At 44.8% G+C, this 25,408-nt stretch overlaps 3 protein-coding genes across 6 annotated transcripts in view; 2 read left to right on the top strand and 1 right to left on the bottom strand.

Moving 5' to 3' along the window:
- The window catches only part of CTXND1 (cortexin domain containing 1), a 58,105-nt gene extending 43,617 nt beyond the window's left edge, over positions 1–14,488 (top strand). Inside the window, exons 2-3 of the mRNA XM_050800036.1 lie at positions 6,267–6,418; positions 7,996–14,488. Coding sequence (XP_050655993.1) covers positions 8,061–8,240 — 180 coding nt within the window. The 5' untranslated portion in view covers positions 6,267–6,418; positions 7,996–8,060 and the 3' untranslated portion in view covers positions 8,241–14,488. The remainder of the gene's footprint in view (positions 1–6,266; positions 6,419–7,995) is intronic.
- The window catches only part of MTHFS (methenyltetrahydrofolate synthetase), a 599,465-nt gene that overhangs the window by 228,602 nt on the left and 345,455 nt on the right, over positions 1–25,408 (top strand). The window lies entirely within an intron of this gene.
- The window catches only part of FAH (fumarylacetoacetate hydrolase), a 36,136-nt gene continuing 34,324 nt past the window's right edge, over positions 23,597–25,408 (bottom strand). For all 4 annotated transcript variants that reach the window (XM_050799979.1, XM_050799980.1, XM_050799977.1 and 1 more), the window contains one exon: positions 23,597–23,822. In XM_050799979.1, the coding sequence (XP_050655936.1) occupies positions 23,743–23,822 (80 nt within the window). In that variant the 3' untranslated portion in view covers positions 23,597–23,742. The remainder of the gene's footprint in view (positions 23,823–25,408) is intronic.

Here is a 25,408-nt window from a genome sequence, read left to right as displayed (position 1 = left end):
CATGATGGTGATACTGCTGAAGAAGGTGTGAGGAGTAGTTCTATAGGTTAGGAGTTACAATGTAAGGATTTATTTTTTTAAAAAAAAAGACAATGCAAAAACGATAACATAACAATCGCAAATTCTGCATCATGGAAATGTAAGTACTTGTTATAGCATTGTTGTACTTTTCTAGGTCTTAAATTTCTCAAACAAAAAAAAAAGCAATTAAAGCAGGAGCAGGTCTTGACCTAGCAGTCAGCAGACAGCACTGACCTCCCACCCCCCACCCAGCACGTGCAGATTTTACATTAAAAATTTAGTTGCTTATTTTACATAAATATCATATTTGTGATATTGTTTGTCAACTTACTTTTTCACTTAACAGAATTTCTAGCCCTCTATTGTGTGTATGTGCATATGTGTGTGTGCACACGTGTGTTTCCAATGAACTAAGAGTACTCCATGACGCAGATGGCTGTTTTAACCATTCCATTACTGACAGAAGTTCATTTTGTTCCCAGTTTTTCACTGTTACAATACTGCAGTGAACATATTTCAAAGGAACAGCAGACCTGTAACCAGACACCTATTTCTTCATCCTCAGGCCTGGCCTCATATGAGTGGCTATTAGTGAATGGCCAATGTTCTTAAGTTTCACACATTTGCATTCCACAGCACGGAATCAAAAACCAGTTCCCAGATAATCCTGAATAATTTCCCCTAGGCAGTTTTCAGCTATTTCAAGGCACTAAGGAGAAAAACTAGAATCTAAGATATGCCAAGAAAGGAACAGCCCAAGTAAATATCCCAGGATCTCAACTTGGTACTCTAGAGTGCAACACCCTAGTAATATTGTCAAACTAAAGATAGACACAGCCTTGTTTGCAGTAAGTGAACCCCACCTTGAGTGGGCTTAGCCCCTTATTGAATGGAGGTGATCTGCTTGCACAATAGTTGCTTACCAGAGAAAATGGTGAATCCTCTCTGCAGAAAAATAACATCACCCTGAGCTGCTACAATGTTTTACATCAGTGCTCAGTAACTCACTGAAACGTTTGTCAGGTATATCAAGAAACTGAACCAAAAGAAAAAATAAACAATAGAAGCAAACCCACAGATGACCTGGATACTGGAGTTATCAAATAAGGACTTCAGAAAAATTACATCAGTGACAAGGTAGAAAATGGCACTGGAGAGCTGGAAATTGTTTTAAAGCATCAAATGGTAATTCTAAAACTGAAAACTATGGCTGAAGGGAAATTTGAATAGGTAGATTTAACAGCTGATGGGACATAAAGACAAGATTAATGAACTTGAAGTTAGTCCATAGAAAATATTCAGACTACAGCATTAAAAAAAAAAAAAAAAAAACACAGGAAGAAAGCATAACAAAATTGTGACACAGTGAAAAGGTCTAAGTGTACCTGGAGCACCAGAAAGGGAAGAGAGAAAAAATGGAACAAATGAATATTTAAAGGGGAAAGAGCCCAAAATTTTCAGAAGCTGACATCAAGTAACATTCAAGAAGTAGTACAAACACTAAGAAAATACAGAGAAAACCACACATAGGCACATTCACAGCAAAACTGCTGAAAACCAAAGACAAGGAGAAAATATTTAAAGCAGGCTGAGAAAAATGTACATTCCCTTCAAAGGAGACAGGAGCTTGGGGAATATAATTCACATGACCTCTTCCTGAAGGACATGCTAGACAACAATCTACAGCCAAACAAGAGATGATAGAAAAACTTCAGCCAAAGTGAAAGGTGACAACATGCTACCAGCCCTCGCTCTCGGCACCTCCTCGGTCTCGCCGTCCACTCTGGCTGCCCAGCCCACCAGGGCACTGTAGGAGCCCCTCTCAGGGCTGGCTGAGGCAGGAGCCGGCTCCCTCTGCTTGCGGGGAGGTGTGAAGGGAGAGACGCAGGCGGGAACTGGGACTGCATGTGGCCCTCGCTGGCCAGCGCGAGTTCTGGGTGGGTGTGGGCTCAGCAGCCCCACACAGGGAGTGGCAGGCCGGGGCCCAGGCAGTGAGGGGCTTAGCACCCGGGCCAGAAGCTGCAGAGGGTGCGCTGGGTCCCCCAGCTGTGCTGGCTCGGCAGCCTTGTGCTGGAATTCTTGCCAGGCCTCAGCTGCCTCCCCATGGGGCAGGGCTGGGGACCTGCAGCCCACCATGCCCGAGCCTAGCCCCACTGCACTGTGGGCTCCTGCGCGGCCTGAGCCTCCCCGATGAGCTCCGCCCCCTGCGCCACAGCACCCGGTCCCATGGCCCACCCAAGGGCTGAAAAGTGCAGGTGCACCTGCAGGACTGGCGAGCAGCTCCGCCTGCAGCCCTGGTGCAGGATCCACAAGGTGAAGCCAGCTGAGCTCCTGAGTCTAGTGGGGACTTGGAGAACCTTTATGTCTAGCTAAGGGGATTGTAAATACACCAATCAGCACCCTGTGTCTAGCTCAGGGTTTGTAAATACACCAATCACTACTCTGTATCTAGCTAACCTAGTCGGGACTTGGAAAACTTTTCTGGCTAGCGCTCTGTGTCTAGCTAAAGGATTGTAAATGCACCAATCAGCACTCTGTGTCTAGCTCAGGGTTTGTAAATACACCAATCACTACTCTGTATCTAGCTAACCTAGTGGGGACTTGGAGAACTTTACTGTCTAGCACTCTGTGTCTAGCTAAAGGATTATAAAGGCACCAATCAGCACTCTATCAAAATGGTCCAATCAACTCTCTGTAAAATGGACCAATCAGCAGGATGTCAGTGGGGCCAGATAAAGGAATAAAAGCAGGCTGCCGGAGCAAGTGGCTGGGGGTCTCTTCAAGGGTATGGAGTCTTTGTTCTTTTGCTCTTTGCAGTAGCTTTTGTTGCTGTTCACTGTTAGGGTCTATGCCACCTTATGAGGTGTAACACTCACTGCAAAGGTCTGCAGCTTCACTTCTGAGGCCAGTAAGACCTTGATCCCACCAGGAGGACCCAATAACTCCAGAAGCGCTGCCCTTACATACGAAGGTCTGCAGCTTCACTCCTGAAGCCAGCGAGACCACAAACCTACCAGAAGGAACAAACTCCAAACACGTCTGAACATGAGAAGGAACAAACTCCAGACCCACCATCTGTAAGAACTGTAAGACTCACCACTAGGGTCCGTGGCTTCATTCTTGAAGTCAGTGAAACCAAGAACCCACCAATTACAGACACAACGACTGGTGGGAAGCCTTAAATAGATGTTACTGTAAAACAGAATGAAAACTAAGGTAGACTTAAGGGCAAAAACATATAAATGTTACATACCCTAACCGTGTAGAAATAATGGAAGTAACTGTCAATGGAAAGAGAATGGGAAAAGGAGGTGAAAACTGGAATAAACTCCCTAATTTCCTAATACCTTGCAGCTGGGAATAAAAATGCATACATTTAAAGTTGACAATTCAAATTACAGAAACTGACGCACATGTAAAAGAACAAAGGTAAACAATTAGCTAATACTAGTGACTAAAATTAGGTAGTGAAAGAAAGTAAGAAATAGGAGTAGGAATCAGGGATAAAGGAAAAAACGGTAATAAAATAAAAATTAATAAAATGAGTATGTTTATTTCAACTCTGCTTCCAAGGCCAAAAAGGAGAGATACCAAAAACCCAACAGAAAAATAGGTAAAGGATATTAACAGAGAATTCACAAAAAGAGGAAGGACAACTGGATCTTAAACACATGCAAAGATGCTTAATTTCTCTAAGATAGATAAAAAGTACTCTGAGCTATAGGATGTATACATCTGTAAAATCTCAAAAATGATGCATTTAATATGTGTACATTTCACTACATGTAAATTTTACATTTTAAGAAATCTATAAACAAATACTGAATTCTAGTTAATGATACACACGCTGGAGTGCTTTGAAGTGAAGTGTATTAATGCTTGCATCTTTGAAATGCGTTCAAAAAGTAAAAAGGATGGATAGGTGGGTAAATAGGACAAAATTTTTAAAATGCGGCGAAACAGAATCTAGGTGGTAGATATATATTTGTTTACTGTATAATTCAACTTCTCCGTGTGTTTGAAAATGTGTGTTATAAGATGTTATAACATCTTTCAAATTTTCTTTCAAATTGGCGAAAATAAAAGATAACTCTGTTTTCAAGATTCTGCTACTGAAACACCAGGGGTTTGGTCTGGATCCTGTTGCTCACCGTACAGAAAGCCAGTAACTGAAACGACGAGTATTTCCAGGGCAGAAGGCTTTTTATTCTCATGATGTCAACTGGGAGAATGGGAAATAAGTCTCAAATCCATCTCCTCAACTGACTAAAATTGGGGGTTTATAGACTGAAGAAAGAATGTGGAAAAAAAAGTTGGACTAGGAAGGTAAGGAAGAGTAAGGAAGACGAACGAGGGGTCTGGTGTCTCATTGTCTAGATGCCGGGATCTGGTGCATTTCAGTCCCTTGCCTGACAGTTTCCTAAGGAAAAAACTCAGATGAGAGAAATGTAAGTTTCAAATTTTAAGACTCGGAGGGTCAGTTTCTATGTTTATTCAAAAAACCCAGAAATATCAGTTCTATGGGACAATTGGGCTGGTTTCAGCTGTAGGACAACCGTCCCTCACAACCTTTGCCAGTGGAAGCTTACATAGGTACAACCTCCAAGAATAATAATATCGATCAGAATTAAAATGACTTTATCCTTAGACACAGCAGTTTCGCCTGAAGGAATTTAATTACAGACATACTCAGACATGTGCAAAATGCATAGCTACAAGGACATTTGCTCCATCAATATGTGAAAAACGAAAGATTGGAAATCCTATCTAACTGATAGAAGACTATGGTTGAATTTATTATGGGATATCCATACAACAAAATACAATACAGCCATTAAAAAGAAAGAGGCAACCTTCTATGTGTTGACGTTAAATAATCTCCACGATATGTTAAACTTTAAAAGTAAGATGTGGAACAGTTTATATAACAGGCTTTCATTTATTTGAAAAACAAACATACATATTTTCTTTTATGAGAATAAAATATCTCCAGATTAGAAGGATGTATAAAGACCTGATAACAATAGTTGCCTATCTGGAGATGAGCTAGATGGCTGGGGATAGGGGTAGTGAAAACACTGGTTTTACTGTTTTCTTTTTGTGCTTTTTGAGTTTTGAATAGTGTACAACAATTAATTATGCAAAATGTTCAATTTAATCCTCAAAAAAGTTAAAAATATAATTACCATATGATCCAGCAATGCCACCTCTGCTTATACACCCCAAAGCATTGAAAGCAGAGTCTGAAAGAGAGATTTGTACACCCACATTCATAACAACACTATTTACACAGTCAAAAGGTGAAAACATCCCGAGTGTCCATTGATGAAAAAATGGATAAACAAAATGTGGTATAAACATATATACAATGGAATATTATTCAGACCTTTAAAAAAAGGAAATTCTGACATGCTACAATATGAATGAATCTGGAGGACATTATGCACAATGAAATAAGCCAGTCACAAAAAGATAAATACGTACAATTCCACTTACATGAAGTAGGTAGAGCAGTCAAATTCATATAGACATAAAGTAGAATGGTGGCTGCCCGGGGCTGGGGGAAGGGAAATGGGGAGTTATGGTCTAATGAGTGCACAGTTTGTTTTGCAAGATGAAGAGTTCTGGAGATGGATGGCAGCAACAGCTGCACCACAGTGTGAATGTACTTAATACCACTGAACAGTACACAAAAATGCCGCTGCACACTTGAAAATGGTCAAGACGGTAGATTTTATGTTATGTGTATGTGGCCACACTTTTTAAAGTTTATGTGTGTGTGTGTATAAACATTTTTTTTTTTTTTTTTTTTTTTTTTTTTTTTTTTTTTTTTTTTTGGAGAGACAGTCTTGTTCTGTTGCCCAGGCTGGAGTGCAGCGGTGCAACCTCCGCCTCCCAGGGTCAAGTGATTCTCTTGCCTCAGCCTCCTGAGTAGCTGGGATTACAGGCGTGCACCACCACGCCCGGCTAAATTTTTTTGTACTTTTTGTAGAGACAGGATTTTGTCATGCTGGTCTCAAACTCCTGGGCTCAAGCAATCTTCCCACCTCAGCCTCCCAAAGTGCTGGGATTACAGGCGTGAAAGTTGTTATATTTTAAAAAGAGAGAAGAAATCAGCATCAAACAACAGTGTGTGGCAGATCCCACCCCCATGCCAGGAAGGAGCTACCCAGGGGAGTCCACATTATATCTAGGGCTGGGCATCTCAGGAAATAAGTAGTCTTCTTTGTCCCTTTCTCTTACAGTTACACTCCAGCGCCCCCACCAGCCAGCACAGCTCCTGCTCTCCGTGAACAGCCACTGCTCTCCATGGGCGACCCCCATGATGCCTGACCACTCCCTGTGCCTCCTGGAAAAGCCAGGGTCCTTATGAAGTGGTGACCACTCCAGTCAGCAGGTCAGTGTCCTGTAAGAGTGGTGAGGGCTGAGACAAGGTCTAAGAGAGGGGAAGTCATGGTTGACTGTGGTTACAGCTCTTCCCCAGCCAGCGGACTCTAAGCTTGCACAGACAGCTATCTTCCTAAAGCTCCAGAGTGGGTGGGGAAGATGGAGCCCCACTAGAGGAGGCAGAGACATGTAGGGACCTAGGGTGTGGGATGAGGGACCTTGGATATGTCATTTTCCTGCTCAGTTCCTCAGTTTCCACATTTATCAAATAGGCCTATTGATGCCTGGGTAACTTGCTTCCAGGGGTGTCATGAGCTTTAAATAACAAACAGAACATGAAGCACAGCGTACAGCCCAAGCACTCCACAAGTTCAGGGATAAGGATGGGGACGAATGCTATGTGCGGGGAGAGGGAGCAGCAGCCAGCCCTCCTCCTAAAGCTGTCCGTGGCAGCTGAACTTGGGGAGCTGCCTGCCCCCTCCTAGCCAGCTCCTCGAGCTGCCAGTTCACCCAAAGTATGTACTGACCATCCACTGGAGCCAGGGACCGTGCATTTGGTTGTCACGCCCCTGTGAAGCAGGTATGGCCACCTGTCCTCAGCATGCAGAAAATTAGGACCCAGAGAAGTTGGCAAATCATCCCAAGATGAATGAGTGATGTGTCAGTGTAGGGACTACTGCTGGAGTCCTAACAATAATTGAGAGCTGTCCAGACCTGCACTGCAAGGCGGTGGCAGAGCTGGGACCCTTCCATGTGACTGCCAAAACTGTTCTTCCCATCACACAGTTTTCAGGCCATGTGCTGGCCTCAGCAGGAGTCTCTAGAGAGTCCCTGTGAGGACCTGCAGCAGGGAAGGGGATATAGACCCTCCAGGCCTCTCACTCTCTTCCACGACAGCAGTCCCTCGTCGGTCTGTTCCTCTGTGGTTTTCCACAATAGGTTTCATTTGAAATCTAGGTTCTTATGCTTTAAAAAACATAATAGACCAGACACAGTGGCTCACACCTGTAATCCTAATGCTTTGGGAGTCCAAGGCAAGAGGATTGCTTGCGGCAGGAGTTGGAGGCTGCAGTGCGCTATGATTGTGCCACTGCACCGCACTCCAGCCTGAGCGACGGAGTGAGACCCTGTCTCTAAAATATATGCATCTATATCATAATTACTTAATTTTTGAAATGCTTTCAGATTACCCTCAGATAGTGGTTTGTCTAAATGGAAAGCATTACCCTAACTGCCTTTCTAAAGGGTTTCATGGAGTGGAGGCAGCTGCAGGGCCTCTATCCCCACCCAGCCCTCAGCTCCACCCTAGTCCCACACCTGCTGGGACTCATCTGTCACCTCCCCTGCCCCAGCCTGGGGAGGCACTAGCTGCACCCTGCTAGAGCCTCTGGTCACCTACAAGGTTTCGGGCTGGGACCATGTGGGTCCATGTGTACCCATCCCCTCCTACCCTCCTGCCGGGTGGTCTGAGCAGCAAGCTCTCGGTGCAGGGGTAGCAGAGAAGAGGGAGCAGAGGTTGGTGCCCTGCAGTCACCCCAGGCATGTGACCACACCCCTCCTTCCCCACTGCTGTGGCTGTCTCTGCAGGGGTGGAAAATGGTACCAGTCAAGCCCGAGGCAGAGGAGGAGCAGCCTGCAGTCGCTGCCACGAGATGGAGGAGCCCACGCCCGAGCCCGTCTATGTCGACGTGGACAAAGGGCTGACCTTGGCCTGCTTCGTCTTCCTCTGCCTCTTCCTTGTCGTGATGATCATCCGCTGTGCCAAGGTCATCATGGACCCTTACAGCGCCATCCCCACATCCACCTGGGAGGAGCAGCACCTGGACGACTGAGGCACAGCGGCGGTGGAGACTGGACCTGGCAATCTGCGGGTGGCTGTGCCCCAGGATGCACCCATGTGTCCCCTGCCAGCCTGCCATCCCACAGAGGCAAGGAATGAATCTGGTCACCCAGGGAAGGAGAAAGTGCAACTTAGCCCTGTCAGCCCTCCCTCGAGCACTGACCAGCGTGGAATGCCCAGGTGCCATGGGTGTCACAACCATGGAGCAGCCAGGGGAAAAGAGCCCTGGACCAGGACCCAGGAGGCTGGGGTTCCAGTGTGGGGAGTCACTGTGAGATGATGGGGTAGTCACCTTCCCAGGCTCCTGGGCACCTTTTGGAATTGGATCCAGCAACAGACACCCCCCAGCCATCACACAACAGTGGTCTTGCCTTGAGGAGACTCTCTGTCCTTAAAATACAAAGTAGCACATGAAGGCTTCCAACCAAGAGGTCCCACCTGAACCCCAGCCCCCTCCCCACGGACCAGCAATGGTGTGGCAGTGAGGGGGGAAAGCAGGTTGAGGGAGTCTCACCTGAAAATTCATGAAGGCCACAGGATATGGGCTGCTTCCAAGCAGTATTTTTTTAAACTAAAATATAGAGGGATATATTTTTCCTGTTATAAATAAAATGTACATTTTAGAAACTTGGGAAAATGCAGATAAATAGAAAGAAAGGGAGGGAAATAACACTTAATAATTCCACCTCCCAGAAACCACCATTTTGATATATTTTCTTCCAGCCTTTTTACTTGTATTTTTTAGTCAAATTCATACTCCATGCATGGTGTTGTATCACTTCATATGGTAGCATGAATATTCCCCACGACATCAAACACTCTTCTTAGCTGCCAGTTTCAGTGACTGAAGGGTCACTTCAGTCACTAACCATCAGTTGGGTAGGTCATGGTTAAAAAATCATCTCCTTTGGTTGTACATTTAATTTTTTTCACTAATTTTTCCTCACACAAAAATTATTTCACCCAGTAACCTTTCTGAGGGTGCACAGTCCATGAGATAAATATTGAATGGGGAGATCTGTGTTCTAGTCCCACATTTATCAGTCAGGTTACAATGTGACCTTGAGCAAGTCACCTCACCTCCCAGTGCCTCAGTTTCCTCATTGTAAGATAGGAAAAGCCTTGTCATTTTAAAATGTTTATTTTTTGCATATACCTCGTGAACAAAAGGACAGAAAGGAGAGTGAATGTGCTATAAATTTGCTATAGTCAGAGTTGGGGGGCAAGGAAGAAGTTATTGATGATGACTCTTCTCGGGCCCTCCCTCCTCCCACCTCCTTCTGCCCTCGACCCCACTCCCACTCCATCACCTACATCCATGACCTTGCAGCAAAATTATTAGAGCAGAGCCTACAAAACTGGTCCCAGGTCCCAATTCCTCTACTTCCTTGTTATAGCACCCCAGATAACTCACTTAGCCTCTCTGAGCCCCAATTTCCTCATCTGTAAAGTGAGGGAATAACATCTACCTCACAAGGTTGTTGTGAGGATGAAATGAGAGAACATGGGCAAACATGAATGCTCTTGAGTTCACCACCCCAGGAGAAGCCAGGGGTCTGAGCTGGGAGGAGTGCCCCCTGCCCCTACAGAGCCTGGAACCCTCAGCTTTCCTCAACTTCCGAGGGCTACTTCCTACAGGCCAAATCTCCCAGCCAGAACCACTTGGTCAGAGGAATAGTCACAGCAGCCTTCCCTAGCACCTGACCTCAAGGGGTGTGGTGTCTTCCAATTTACGTAATTGCCAGTGTCATCAGTTTTCCCGTAACATGATATGAAGTTAAACAAGAGCACCTGAGCTCCCCTTCCTCTGAGTGCATTTATTCTGTCCCTCCAAAGTGTGGCCTTCCATCCCCATCCAAGAGACCTGCAGCTGTGAAGAAGTTCAAGACTTCTCATTGTCTGCCTCCCAGCCATTAGTCCCCACCACAGCCCAGGCCACCTGGAAAATGGGTTTCCAAAGCACTATCACTACTAGGTGACCCCTGAATGCGGACAAGGCCACAGCTGTTCAGGCAGCATTTCAGGGGATATCCAGTTGTCATCCCTCTCCTACCCCTCTCCTACCCACCCCTATCCCCACTATTGTGGGATGCACAAAGGGACAGCTGGCAATGGCAGTGAACCAAGAGGCAGGGAAGGCCCTGTATAATGAGGAGGATCTAAAGCAAGACTCGTGTGCATTGCCTCAGGTTCAGCCGCAGCAGCCCTCACTCTGAAGCCTACCTTGAGATGCCAGGCACTTCTGTTAAAAATCTCATCAGTATGCATTTACAATGTAAACTAGAACCAACTCCCAGTAAGCTAATAACAGACTCCAGGAACAAGAAAAGGTCTTCCAGACCGCCCCTGGACACACTTTAGAACCCTCGGGTGAAAAAGAGGGTGCTCCAGGGCAGTGCAACTTAACCTGTGGTTGAAGGACAAACAGCCTCTGCAATACTTGAGGAGCTCGTTAGAAACCCAAACTCACAGCCCCCTCCAGACCAACGTACAGAATGTACATTAGCAAGATTCCCTAGATGGTTTCTATGCACCTTAAAGTTGAGGAAGCACTGCCTGAGAATCCCTTGGTCCTAATTAATTCTTTTCCACACTCAGATTCGCTAATGGGTTTCACCTTATCTCTTGACTCTTGTTTGATGGCAACGGGAAATAGTAACATTTCAGGAAGGGTGGAAAATATAAAAAGCACTCCCAACCCAAGCCTCCAAAAAACAGCAATTTTAATTTGTGTCCATATATTGCCTTCTAATCATTGTCCTCATGCAAGATTTTTCTTCATAAAGATGATCTGCTATATAATTTTATATCATACTCTTTCTCCTAATATTACATCATAAGTATACTTTCGTGTTGCTACTACATTCTTCACACTTGTCATTTTAATGGCCATAAAACATGACATCTAGTACACATATATAATTATGTAGCTTCCTATTATTAAATACTTGGATTTCTTCCATTTTCCCTATTATACATGTTCCAAGCAAAAAAGAAAGGTTAAAATACGTATGATGAAGGCAGGGTGCTTGCTTAGGACAGGGAAGAATAAATATTTACTATACACTCCCTCCATCTAAGAGACACATGGAGCACAGCGGGGAGGGAGACCTCTCTAAGAACTGGATCATATTAAGGAGAAAAAAGCAACTGGAATCTCAGGCTTCAGTAGTTGCATTATGCTGCTGAAGCACAGAGGAGATGGTCCTTTGTGACCAGAGCATCTCAACTCGTTTCTGGCAAGCTGAGATGAACTTTGGGGTTGTGGATAGAAAGATAAACTGATCAGCAAAAGGAATGAACAGAAGTCTTCAAGGCTAGAAGTTGGCAGAGAAGAAATGAAAAGTATTAAGAGAATGGGAGGCCTGTGAAGTTGGCCATAACCCAGGACTTAAGGAGAACACAGACTGGAGAAGAACTCTCCAAAGCAGAGAATGGGTGGTGGGTTTTCCAGGCAGTGATGCCTAGAGGCCAGTTTTAAGTTGTGGCTTGTGCTGTGCTCAGCTACACTCCCTTCATGTCGCCCCAAGCCCTCTCTGAAGTCTGATAAACGATCCACTCTGCAGCAGTGGTCTTTGGGACAATGAAGACACCTCGGTGGTGGGTCATGTAGGGAAATACGATCTGGAAGGGGCCAGCAGTCCCACAGACAAGTGGGGTAGCAGAAATATGCAGAACCAAGAGTTCAGAGTGATGATCACTAGAAGAAACGCAGCCCCTAAGGATGCTCAGAGAGTTGGATACATATAGTAGGACCCTAGCTTTACCATCCTGGCATATCATTCCCATCATAGATATTTCGTTTTTTTCTAATTAGTTGCTCAAATGTCTACATGTTCTTATTGAATTGAAAACCAGTGTCTCCCTGTCTCATTAAATTTCCAGAACTTCAGAGGCTAAATCAATCCAAAAGGGGCCGGTCCTGCTTTCAAACACCAAGTGAAGAGAACTGCAAAGCTTGGTGTGTGCACTAGTGTGGTTTCATACCACTAGGTCTTGTTGTTGAGGACTGGTTCTGCCATGCATGATCAATGACCACCCGCAATGTCCTGTGGCCCCGCCTGTGGAGAGGTGCTCACACAGAGTTATCTGGGTCCACATCCACGTTCCCAGCTATTCTGTCCAATCATAGCACAAAGACAGGTTGCCCGTATCCAGAGGGACACACAGCCTCAGCCACACCAGCCCTTACTTATGAGCTTGATGGTCATCAGCAAAGACTCTCTCCCTTTAGGAGGGTTCTCCTTGGGAGCTTTCAGTGTCTTGGCAGGAAAGAGATGGCACGCACGAAGCGCTGACTGAAGATAGTTTAATGAAAGAATATTTACAGAGTTTGGGCAAGGGCATGGAAAGCAACAGGGAAGAGTAAAACACCCAGGGATGGCCGGGCAAGGAAGCTCATGTCTGTAATCCCAGCACTTTGGGAGGCCAAGGCCGGCAGACTGCTTGAGCCCAGGAGTTTGAAACCAGCCTGGCCAACATAAGCAAGAACCTGTTTATCTACAAAAAATAAAATGTTTTTTAAAAAATTAGCTGGGTGTGGTGTTGCACACCTATAGTGCCAGCTACTCAGGAGTCTGAGGTGGGAGGATCACTCGAGTCCAGAAGTTTGAGGTTACAGTGAGCTAGGATCACACTACTGCACTCCAGCCTGGGTGACAGAGAGAGAAAAACAAACTACCCAGGGACAGGCAGGCCACAAACTATTACCATCTCAGCCTAGAGAGACAAGGAGGAGGATCTAGAACCCAGGGAGAGCTACAGCCATGGAGAAGGAGTCACCCGATGGAAGCCCTGGTCACAGCTAGAGGATCAAAACTCCTGCACCCACTGCAGCTCAGTAGGAAGAGAGCCAGGGGAATAAATACCTTGACCTCTTGCCTCCTGCCCTCCAATCTCCCGTCTGGGTCTTCCATTGGCCAAAAACAACAGAAACTAAAGGTCAGGGGACCCTGAGTGATACGGTCCACATAGGCAGCACACTGGAGCAAAAGAAGAAAACCCAGCACAATTCATCCTATTACCACTTAGCAGCCATTCACAAACTTTGCTTAGATGGGAGAAAAATATTTTGTCCCCAGCACAGGGGAAACATAAAATCTCACCAGTCACCATATTGTCTGGGGCTGATAGCAATTTAGTCCCATTCCCACCTGCAACTTAAATCATAATGTAGCCACTCCTGGGTAAGTGGAACACTTCCTGTAAAGCACAACTGCTAGTGCCCCCTTCTGTGACTGATCATGGGGCCCAGAGTGGTAACTGTAGTCTTGTTCTCCCACCACCCATTCCATAGCCCCTCTACCTTCTGGCAGTCCCTTAGCTGTTGGAAAATTTTATTTGGTGGAATGACCCAAATCTTCATCCACAGAGGATTCAAATTCTTGGTGCCCTGTCTTCATTGAGTTGCCACAGTATCCACAGATTCCTAAAGAACATGAAGAGGCCTTGAAGATCTCACCTGGAGGCACTGTAAAATTCTCAGAAAGAATAACAGGTGCTCTAGGGCAACAACTACTATGGTCCAAGGATGGACAGCATTGGCATCTCTGGGGAGCCTGTTAGAAATCTAATTTCGTGCCCCCACCTCAGGCTTACAGAATGAGGACAAGGGATACAGGGAGTACCAAGTGCCCTAGTGAATCCCAGGGTTCCAAAGCTAGTACTCCTTGCCCCTATTGTGTAGCAGAAACCCTACTTTCCCTTGGATATTGGGGTGAACCATCCTGACAGTGCAGTGATCTCTTTCTCTGCCAATGTTTCAACATAAGGAGCCCCAGATGGCACAAGATCATCTTCCAATTTAACAGATCCATAACTATACTCCCTGGTGGAAGCAGTTCCTCTTGGTCACTAGAGATTTCCAAACCCACAAAACCTAAGGTTTCTTGTTTAAAGGCCACGTTTGTGGGATATACTGAGATGAATATGCTGTGGTTTGAATGTGTCCCCCAAAGTTCATATGTTGGAAACTTGATTCCCAATGCAACAGTGTTGAGAGGTGGGGCCCAATGAGAGGTGATTAGGCCATGAGGGTGGAATGAATGGATTAATGCTGTTATCTTGAGAGTGGGCTTGTTTTGAAAGGGGGTGTTTCGTCCCCTTTTCTCTCTTGCCCATGTGATTCATTCCACCATGTTTATGATGCAACAAGATCCTCACCAAATGCTGGTTCCTTGATCTTGGATTTTGCAGCCTCCATAATCGTGAGCCAAATAAATTTCTATTCATTATAAATTACCCAGTTTGTGTTATTCTGTTTTAGCAGCACAAAATGAACAGAATGAAACACCACAAATGGCGGGGAGGGACAGGGATGGCAAATCCATATCTGGAATATATGTCTATTCCTACTGCCCTCCATGATGAAAGGGACTCAGTTTAATTAACCTTCTACCAAGTAAGTGTTTGGTCTATCTCCCACCACCCATCCCTGGGAATGGTGCCATATCAGGGCCTTGGCATTGGTCTCATTCATTGGAAGCCTACATATCCAGAAGTTATGGAAACCAATGGACTTTAGCAAGGGAAAGCCCATAGTGTTGATAGCCTCTGTCCCTTCCACTACAGTCACTTTGTTCATGATGTCATTGAGCAAACACCAGAGTAGACAGAGGAAGAGGCTGACACCCCCAAGTTGAGTCATCTTATCCACCTGATCGTTGAGAGTCTTTTCTGCAGTGGATGCCCTCCAGTAGGCATTTAAATGGCCCTTGAATATCTTGACACCCAGGGCCCCTTCAAAGATGTCTTTTCACACATATCTCCCGAAGACTGCCTTGGACTCTCTCTTCCCATCCTGTTCAGTTGGGTCAATGCTGTGATTCTCCTATTGGAGATGGTTAGGAATTCCACACAGCACCCCCATTTGCAAGACACTTCTGGCACTATCGGATCTGCTGATCTTAAGGACCAAATGGCAGAGTAGCTTTCATCACAGTCTGGATATACCTTTTCTAGAGTCCTTTATTATTCTGGGCCCCATTCAAAACCAGTGGTCTTATGATGTAACCAGTAAATCCATGAGACACACACACACAAATGTTCTATACATTGCCTCAAAAATCCAGAGATCCATCAACTGCCGAGCTTCTTTCTTTATTAAAGGTGGAAGACACAAGGTGAAGCAACATGTTTCTCATCTTAGTGGGGATATTCCAACAGGCCTCAGACTGCTAGAACCCAAGAAATTTCACCAATGTGGGAGGCCACTGAACCTCCACATGTGTTTTCTTCCCCTCTCTGGCAAGCATGTGGCAGTGTGGCACTCGCTAGTCCTCATTCACCAGATCCTATTAGCATAATGTTATCAATGTAGCAGACAATCATAAAGTTCTATGGGCTGTCAAGATGATAAGGGTCTCATATAATATGACAGAGACCAGGAGAATTGGTAGATCCCTGAGGTAATGCATTTACGGTGTGCCACAGTCTTCTAACAGGTGAAGATGAACTCCTTCTGATTGTCTGTATTGATTGTGATGCAGTGGAAACTATTTCTAATACCACAGTTCTCAAACTTCGGTATGCATTGGAATCACCTGGACAGCTTGTTCTAACACAGCTGGTGAGCCCCTAAAATTTTTAATTCAGGTGGTCTTCAGTGGAGTTCTATAAATTGTACATCAGACATGTTCCAAGGTGACACTGAAGCTGCTAATCCAGGGACCTCCCTTTGCGAATTACTGTTCTAGTCACCAGGCACAATACTAGGTGCATACCAGGTGCCAGGGGCTAAGTGGATCTTCTCTAATAAAGATACCGCATCCAGAACAACTTCTGAAATGGCATCAATTCCTGATTTGTGTTTATGAAAATCTGTAGTCATTCTCTAGGATCCACCTGGTTTTTGCATAAGCCAGACAGGTGACTTAAATAGTGATATGATTAGAACCACCTGTCCTGCCTCTCTCAAGTCTTTGATGGGGGCACAATTCAATTGCCCTGAAGATGCAGTATTGCTTTTGGTTTACTATTTTGGGCACAAAGAGGCGGTTCCAAGCGCTTCCATGGGGCCACTTCTACCATAATAGCCCTCACTCCATGGGTCCAATTGTCACCCTTAATACCAATGGCTTTATTCATCAGGATTTAAGTGGCAAATTCAAAAGGTTCAGTGAAGAGGGTTTAATTTGGGCCAATTTTCAGAGGGACAGGTAAGGTAAAGAGAATCGGTAAGGGTTGGTGATTAATCCAGGGTTAACAACGATAAGAAGCCATTACTGCCCCTTGCTTGGGGAGAAAACAGTGGCACCAGAATCTAGCAAAGGCTGTGGTTATGTTTCCCACAGAAGCAGTAGGACACAGTGGGACACAGCCACTGCCCAAACCATGGCTCAGCAGGGAAAGAGTAAGGAGAATAATGCTCCCTGCTGCTTTCTCCCTCTATATTCCAACTTCTGCCTGCACTTCCACTGGCCAGTCCTAACCAGCAGCCAGAGAGCATGAGCCTGGGTGATGTTGTCCAATGAGGTCAGCCTCCAGGGGCACGAAGAGCAGCACAGGGAAGGATGGAGAACAGATCTGGAGGGACAAAGGGAGACAAACCTGCAGAGGGCCCTGGGTGCTCTTCCTGCCAACAGACCTCAGTCAGGGCCCAACTGTGCCCAAATCAATGTTCTAACATTTTAGTTAGAAAACCAATTTTCTGATTATTTAGGAGAGAGGGTTGGAATATCAGTTCCTCACATCCCTTGGACTTCTTATGCAATTTGGTCCACTCCCTCTCCACCCTTCTGCACCAAGGAGAGGGGCACCCTGGTTATATCCAACTATACCCTTTTTCCAAGGAAAGGAGCGTCCACTTGCCTAATCTACATAACTAAGAAGGATCCCAGAATTGAGAATACTTCAGCTGACCATACAGAGGCTGCTGGGCAATATACCCCAAAAAAAGATTACACTGTCCCTTAGAAGCCACCTCCATTTCACAGCAGTCATCCCGTTAAGCGGGGGGGTTATGGGGGTTCACTGTGGAGATAGGACAGCAGCTCAGGCTTTCCGTGAACATATATTAAGGGAAGAGAGACCCCAGAAAGTTAAACGACTCGATGACATTCAAAGGCTGAAACTTAGGCTACAAAAATAGTGCTTCAGTGACCATCCTTGGTACACAGAGGTTGTTGTTTTGTTTTGTTTTGTTTTCCTTTTTTCTTATCTTAGGTTACCAAATACAGCACCAACATCATTTGAAAGAAGAGTCTGGCTTGAGCTTATAGCTATGAAACGGGGAACTTTGTGAGTACAATGCCACACACATTTAGAAGCAACTACTGTCTAACAGAGGGATTGGACACAAAGATGCGTAGTGCACAGGCCTGCCCTTGAGAAGCTTGCTTCCACAGGCCAAAATCAAAGTCCACATACCACTAGACCATAAATGGGGAGAGTGTTGTCCTAAAAGCTGAAAGCTCTAGAATCCAGTTTCAGCTCTGCCACTCACTAGTTGTGTAAAATGAGCAAGTCTTTGCTATTACACAACAAATATCCAGAGACAATGTGGGGTCCAAAGATGGAGATAAAGAAGCAATATTGCCCTTAGGCTGAAGTAAGGTATGGAGGGGGCGCTTCCTTGGAACTCATGCCACAGAGGCCCCAGCTTATAACAAATACTCATACACAAATCTATTTGTTCAAATTCATACGAGCACTTCTACCCCTTCCTTGGGCCTCAGGTTGGTGCAGCTCAACCTGTACCGCAAATATCCAATCTTATGAGTAATACTGTCCAAGCCAGGAGAGTTCTTCTTCACGTCCCTGCCCTGCATCCTCAAAATAAAAGAGACTGTGTGAATGCCACGCAGGACTGTGGCAGGTCCAACCCTGGAGGTGGACATGTCAGTGGAAGCGCTTAGGTGAGAGAAAGGAATGATTATTTAACTTATTACACACTTCCTCCTAGCCAGAATGTGAATGATTCTTTCCCCAAACAAATGTCATTTCCCATTTATATCAAATATCCACTTTCTTGCTTTTTTTTCTTTTTTGGCTTCTATTTGATTGAAAATTGGTAAAATAGGCAACTGAACTTAATTATCATTGCACTTGAAGGGAGTTGATGGGATGGCAATGTTTGGATGAGAATTAAAGACATAAATTCGTCAATTACATACCTACTTTATACATTTTTAAAATCAAACTTCATTTCCAACCTGTGGTTCTGAAGGGACTCACAAAACGTGCCCTAGTTGGCACATGGGTATCATAACCTAAACGAAGAGTGATACTAATTCTTTACTTTGGCAACTAAATGGACAGTGAACACTAAGACTGCAAAGTAGTTTTGTTTTTATAAAATATTTTTAATAAGATTTAATTAATTTTTTGAGCTGGGTGCAGTGACACATGCTTGTAGTTCCAGCTACTCAGATGGCTGAGGCAGGATGATCCCTTGAGCCCAGGATTTGAGGCCAGCCTGGGCAACACAGTGAGACCCCATATCAAAAAAACAAAACAAAACAGATTTTATTACATTTTCAAAAAATGAATTTAGACATTTCATTTTTATTTGAAGAATTTTGAGATTAAATGTTAAAGCTCTTTAATTATAATTTGTATCTTGCTTTTTATTATTAATAATTTGAATATTTTCAAAGAAAACTAACTTTGAAAGTGCTTATGAAAAATTTAATTTTTCAATTTTTAACACTTAGAGTTTTGATGAAGATATTTACTTCTTGTAGAGTGAAGTATAATTCAATATACTTTTTAATATTTTATATTGTCAATAAAACACATTTATGAAAAGCTCAGGAGAGCGTAATTAATGATTCTAATGAAATTAAAGAAAAAATAATTGTAAAAAATAAAGTCTGATTTTAAAAATGTATAAAGTACAAAATTCATGAATTTATGTCTTTAATGCTCATCCAAACATTGCCATCCCATCAGCTTTCTTCAAGTGCAATGATAATTAAGTTTAGTTGTATATTTTACCAATTTTCAATCATATAAAAGCCATCAATTTGCAAATATGTTTGTTTTGCAATTATGAAAGCAAACATATCTAGGTAGGAAAATAGAAAGTATTTTATTTAACAGTGTATAGCTTGTTTATACTGCCTAAATACTGAGACTCCATGAGCAATCTCAAGTTAGGCCCTGCAAGTACTAGAAGTAGACCTATCAATAAGACACAGTCTGCCCCCAGTGATCTCCTAGAATTCATTCACTTACTTAACGAGTATACATTGAGTGGCTCTTATGTGCTAGGTACTGATGAACTTTCAGTAAGCAAAAGCAGACTATCCTCAAGTAGCTGAAAATCTAATGAAGGCAGATACTAATGAAATCATCATAAACAACAAAGGTCTATTTATTTCCGGGATCATGACCTTGGCGGGAATAGATGTGCCGTGCGACTCCACTCCCTCTTCGAGAAAGAACTTGTCGCTCCAGCTTTTGGGTGTGCTGTTGGCAAACAGTCTGAAAATAAGACTGGCCTCAGCCTTATTTAGTTTTCAAGAGCAACATTTTAAAAAGCAAAAACAGGCTTGCAAGCAAGCATCCAGTCTTGGTCCATCTCCCACGAGTTTCTTTCTGCCTCTCTGCAGGAGGAGAGAGAGCAAAATACTCCCACAGCCCTGGAAATCTTGCTGAGAGGGCAGAAAGACAGGGGATACACAGAAAACAAATTAGTACTTCGGAATACAACCCTGCCACATTACTTTTTCTGGAGTTGTTAAAAGGAATATGCTTCCACACTAAAGAAGGGGGAAAAAATGTGAAAATAGAACCACTTTTGAGATCCATTTTGTTGTCAGGAATCTTTGAGATAATATTAATTATGATACTTTACACCCCAAAATTGCCAGGCATGGTGGCTCATGCCTGTAATCCCAGGACTTTGGGAGGCCAAGGTGGGAGGATTACTTGAGCACAGGTGTTCAAGACCAGCCTGGGCAACACAGTGAGATCCCATCTATACAAAAAATCAAAAAATCACCTGGGCATAGTGGTGTGCACCTGTAGTCCCAGCTACTTGGGAGGCCGAGGTGGGAAGATCACCTGAGCCAGAGAAGTCAAGGCTGCAGTGAGACAAGATTGTGCCACTGCACACCAGCCTAGGTGAGAGAGTGAGACCCTTTCTCAAAATTAAAAAACAACAACAAAAACAACAACAACAACAACAACAAAAACAGAAAAAATTCCCTTGTCCTCAAAAACATTGTCTTCGTTCAAGTCTACACTCACCCTCAGGAGAGCTCTCAATGTACAGTGTTTCAAAGGTAAACCAATGTGTGTGAAAGGCCTCAGGACACAGAAGTACCATGGTGGGGGCAACAAGGCTTCTCTTCCTCCACTCCCCTCTGCAATAGAGACAGGGGCTCCTGGCCCCTGGAACCCCTAGTGCCTGTCCCAGCCCAGGGCAGTAGCATGCCCCTGAGCCTAGCTCCCTTGCCACCCTACAATAAAACCTGCAGTGGGCCCCATCTTGCTAGAAACACCTCTGCACTGACTCCTCCTGGTCAGGTAAAGTTTCAAATGAACTCTACTCTCTGTTCCACAGTCATCCATTCATATTCCAAATGGGCCACTAGTTCAAAACAGGAAGCATAAATGGAATACAAATTATAAGGAAGATACAGTGATAACTATGGCCAACCTGCCTTGAGATGCTCATCATCCCATCTGCAAGCTCCATTCATCTGGTCAAAATGCTTCTAGTCCTTAAAATACCACTGTCAAAAAAAGGAAATTTGGCTCTGAAAGTCATTTTTGTCTATTTCATATTATTACACACAGATAGGTTTCAATAAATTAGATCTCTAAAACTAAAGACCATTAAAGTCACTTGTCATGTGGGCTGGCAGTGAGCACTTCTGGAGTTGGAGACAGTAAAACAAAGAGGCTCTTGTCGCTGAAGATTAGGGAAAAGTAATTCCCAAGTAAAGCCCAGGCTGGACCCAGAATTAACATCCATTAGTTTGGTTTCTTAAGTGAATCTGGTGCCAGGAACGTTTCTGGCTCTTTCTGCCCTGTGTGTGTTTCAGACTCTGGGGCAGGCCGATTGGGTTTTCCCAACATCACCAAGCCCTTTAAGTGCGTTAAATGCCTAAAAAGGGAATAAGCGTGTGATCTCAACAGATGACATCGGCATTCTCTGGTGCCAGTGGGAACAAGTGGCTTAATAATGATTTTAAGTGACCTTTGCCCATGACCCAGCAATCTCCAGTAAAGACCTACCGTGCGGAGCATGAGGCCTTTTACCTATGTGCAGGTGAGGGCTTTGAGAAAAACAGGAGTCACTCCTGTGGGTTGATGCCAGGAGAGAAGGCTTCAGGAACAATCTCAGAACACAGTCGAGAGAGCAGGGGTTTTAGCTGAGTCAACAGAAGCAGATGTCTTCCAAATTCAAATAAGTGTTTACATCAGTCTGATCTGGAGAGTAGCGTCTGGGAGACCCAGCTGACAGCTGCCCTATACAGCATTTCCACTGAAATCAGCAAAGCACTGGAGAATATGGCCCTAGAGCATAGCTCTAGGAAGTAAAGTCCACGGGGAGCAGTTCAGCCTCAGAGTGTGATATTTCCAAGCCTGCATGTAGCAGAGACTACTGATTGTCCCCCAGTGTTTATTCTCCCCTTATTTTAGGGCAATCAAACTAATTTTCACAGGGCAAGCAATGTGTTTAGATGAAATACTGTATTTACAGGCTTTCTTGTAATGAGGTATGGCCTTGTGACCAAATTTACATCAATGAAACGTAAGAAATGTGTGGTATGGGACCACCAGGAAAGCTGCTTAAAGTGACCTAACTCAGGAGGAAGGAGTTCTGCCCTTCCATCCTCCCAGTCCTCACCTCTTTGTTGTCTCTTTCTACTGGCCTGGAACTTAGGTATACTAGTTGGAGCTCCAGCAGCCATTTTGCACCATGAGGTAACCCCAAGACTGAAAACCACATACCGAGGATGGCCGAGCAGAGGTATCTTTAATGATACTGTGGAGCTGCCATACTAACTCCAGCCTTCCTGACCCCAGATTGCTTTTATGTAAGGGAGAAATACCAGTCTCCTTGATGTTCTTTAGAAATGATAAGCATATTCCATCCTCAGGGCTTTGCACTGGCTGATTCCTGTGCCTGGAGGACTCTGTTCCCAGGTATCCATCTGGCCTGCTCCCCTCACTCCTTCAGCTCTCTAGCAGAAAGGTACTACAGGATTAAGGCCTTCTGTGACCACATTTACAATAGCATCCACATTCCCCAGTCATCCATAAAACTTATTACCATCTGTCATACCACATGTCGTTTCCTTATCTGTTTATTGTCTATCTCTTTCCACTCGAATATAAGCTTCGAATGGGCTATTCTGTTTACTGCTGTGCCTCTCATCCTTAGAACAGTGCTTAACACATGGAAGGTGCTCAATAAAGATTTGTCGAGTGAATGAATGAATGGTACAATCTGATGGATGGGCTCTGCATCCTCAACTATCCTCCTAGGCCCCAGTATAAGGTTCATCAGGCCCAGGAAAGGTTGCAGGGCACCCTCCCTTGCTGTAGTCACCAAGGAACTAGGGTAGAACCAGGGCTGCCTGTGTGCAATGGGTTGAGGCAGAAGAGATGGGACAGAGCTCACTCTCCTGGCTCTAGTGGGCTTTCAAGAGGTGAAAAGCTAGGTCCTTTTCTGCCATCATCACAGTTCAGGTGTGCACCCATGACTTGGAGGCTCTTCCCAAGGCTTACAGCGTGGAGACACAGCCACAGGGCCCATGAACCAAGCCTACAACCCATATGTGCTCATCCGTTAGCCCCAAGAAATACTGGACATGTAGGGTGCTGTGATGGGCAATTTCATGTACTAATTTGGCTAGAATACCCAAATATTCTACATGTTTCTAAGAAAGTATTTTTTAGGTGAAATAAACTTAAATCAGTGGAGTAAAGCACATGACCCCCCACAGTGTGGCTGGGCCTCATTTAATCAGTTTAAGGCCTTCACAATGATTCACTTCCCAGAGGAAGAGAAAATTTTGACAGCAGACTGCTTCAGATTCAAATTGCAGCTCTTCCTTGGGTCTTCAGTCAGTAACCCACCCAGCAGGTTTTGGACTTGCCATCCTCCAAATCCCATAAGCCAATTTGCTAAAAATCAATCAATCAATCAATCAATCAATCGACCTCTTTCTCCTTGGTTCTATTTCTCTGGAGAACCCTGACTACTACAGGTGCCAGTCTCTTTTCATATTCCATGGAATACCAGGAGGCCTGGGATGTCTAATAAGAAAACCCCACAAAGACCCGTGACCTCATGAATAACAGTGAGAAAACATATTAATGAATGTCTGGCAGGGAGGCTTTACACACCTTGACCCACTGGATCAAATCACGATCATAAGTGGACACAGCTGCACCTGCGGCAGTGCAGGCCTCAGACCACAAGGGCTTTATTTGTCACTGAATGAAGGACCAGGCCTACAGCCCAAGGGAGGACCCCCGTCACAGGGTTGAGAGGGGTGCTTGAGCCCTTTGTTTCTGGAACAGCAGAGAAAATCTCATGATGGCAAGAGGGCAGGCAGCACTTTTCCAGCACACTGGCCAAAGCCGATGCGGTAACCATCCCCCTGGCAGTACCCTGGAACAGAGGAGGACAAAGGTCAGTCACAAAGTTGCTGGGCTCACCAGAACCAACAGCTAGGCAGCGGCAGTGCCCGTCAGCACACAGCTGGCCCAAGGCAGGAAGGTGCCATCAGAATCACACACATATCTTAAACACAAGAATAACCCTCCACAGAAGCTGGGCAGAGTCGCACGCAGGAGCACTTGGACTAGAACCTGGGCCCACCTCACAGCCAGGGATCCTCAGAGGAACTGCAAGGCTCAATAGCTTTCCTGTGGCTGATATGGTTTGGCTGTGTCCCCCACCAAACCTCATCTTGAGTTATAGCTCCCATAATTCCCATGTGTTGTGGGAGGGACACGATGGGAGATAATTGAATCATGGGGTGGTTTCCCCCATACTGCTCTCATGGTAGTGAATAAGTCTCATGAGATCTGATGGTTTTATAAGGGGAAACCCCTTTCACTTGGCTCTCATTCTCTCTTGCCTGCCACCATGTAAGACGTGCCTTTTGCCTTCCACCATGATTGTGAGGCCTCCCCAGCCATGTGGAACTGTGAGTCCATTAAACCTCTCCTTCTTCATAAATTACCCAGCCTCGGGTATGTCTTTATCAGCAGTGTGAAAACAGGCTAAAACAGCGGTCAACAATCCCCACACGGGTTTGAGTTCAAATCCTCGCTCTGCCAATTAGCCTGAAACCAGAATACCTGAGTTCAAAGCCTAGTTCCTCCACTTACTGGCTCTGTGACCTTGGGTCCCTCTAGACCTCAGTTTCTTCATCTGTGCAATGGATCTAATGATAGTGCCCACCACACAGGACTGCTGCAAGGATGATGGGAGCAAATGCATAGAAAACTCTGAGAACAGTCTCAGTCCCCATGTGAAATACCCTGTAAGCATCAGTCATTATAACCTTTATGAGCTGGGTGGCTGGGAACAAGCTGTTTAACTTCAGAACTCACCTCCCTCATCTACAAACAAGAAAAACAATGCTTATCTCTCAAGGTTGTAAGGATTAGACTAAATATTTCAGTGAAATTCCCAGTACATCTCAGAAACTAATAAATACTAGTTTCATTCATTTAATTCCATTTCAATAAGGCTGATGGAAAAGCAGAGAGAAGTCCATCTCTGCCCTTGAGAGCGGTCCACTTAGAGGGAGTGGGAGGTCTGGATGAGAGATACAGAGAAATGTCTACAAGGTGCTGAGTGAGCAGCATGGAGGGAAAGGGAGCAGGGAGCGGGGACATCTGAGCCAGGCCTTGACAGGTAGCTAGGAGTTCATTAGGGAAGACACATGAAAATGCCACTCCAGACAGAGGGAAAAACATGTGCAAAGGCTCAGAGACTCAAGCATTTGTCACATCTGTTCAGTGAGGCTGTCCTTTGGGGGACCCTAAGAAGCCAGGTTACCAAGGGCTCTGAGAAGCCATAGTAAGGTGTTTGAACCTCATTCTAAGGGCAATGAGGTGACACAGAGGAGTGTTCAGCAACTTTCACTTATCAGAATCAAGTCAATACAGAGGCCTTCAGGCACCTGGGTTGAATTGCTTCTCAAAGGCCCCGAGCCACATGAAAGCCAGAAGAGGCAGTGACAG

The sequence above is a fragment of the Macaca thibetana genome, chromosome 7 (assembly GCF_024542745.1).
Source record: "Macaca thibetana thibetana isolate TM-01 chromosome 7, ASM2454274v1, whole genome shotgun sequence".
NCBI lineage: Eukaryota > Metazoa > Chordata > Mammalia > Primates > Cercopithecidae > Macaca > Macaca thibetana.
This window is presented reverse-complemented; position numbering and strand designations above follow the sequence as displayed.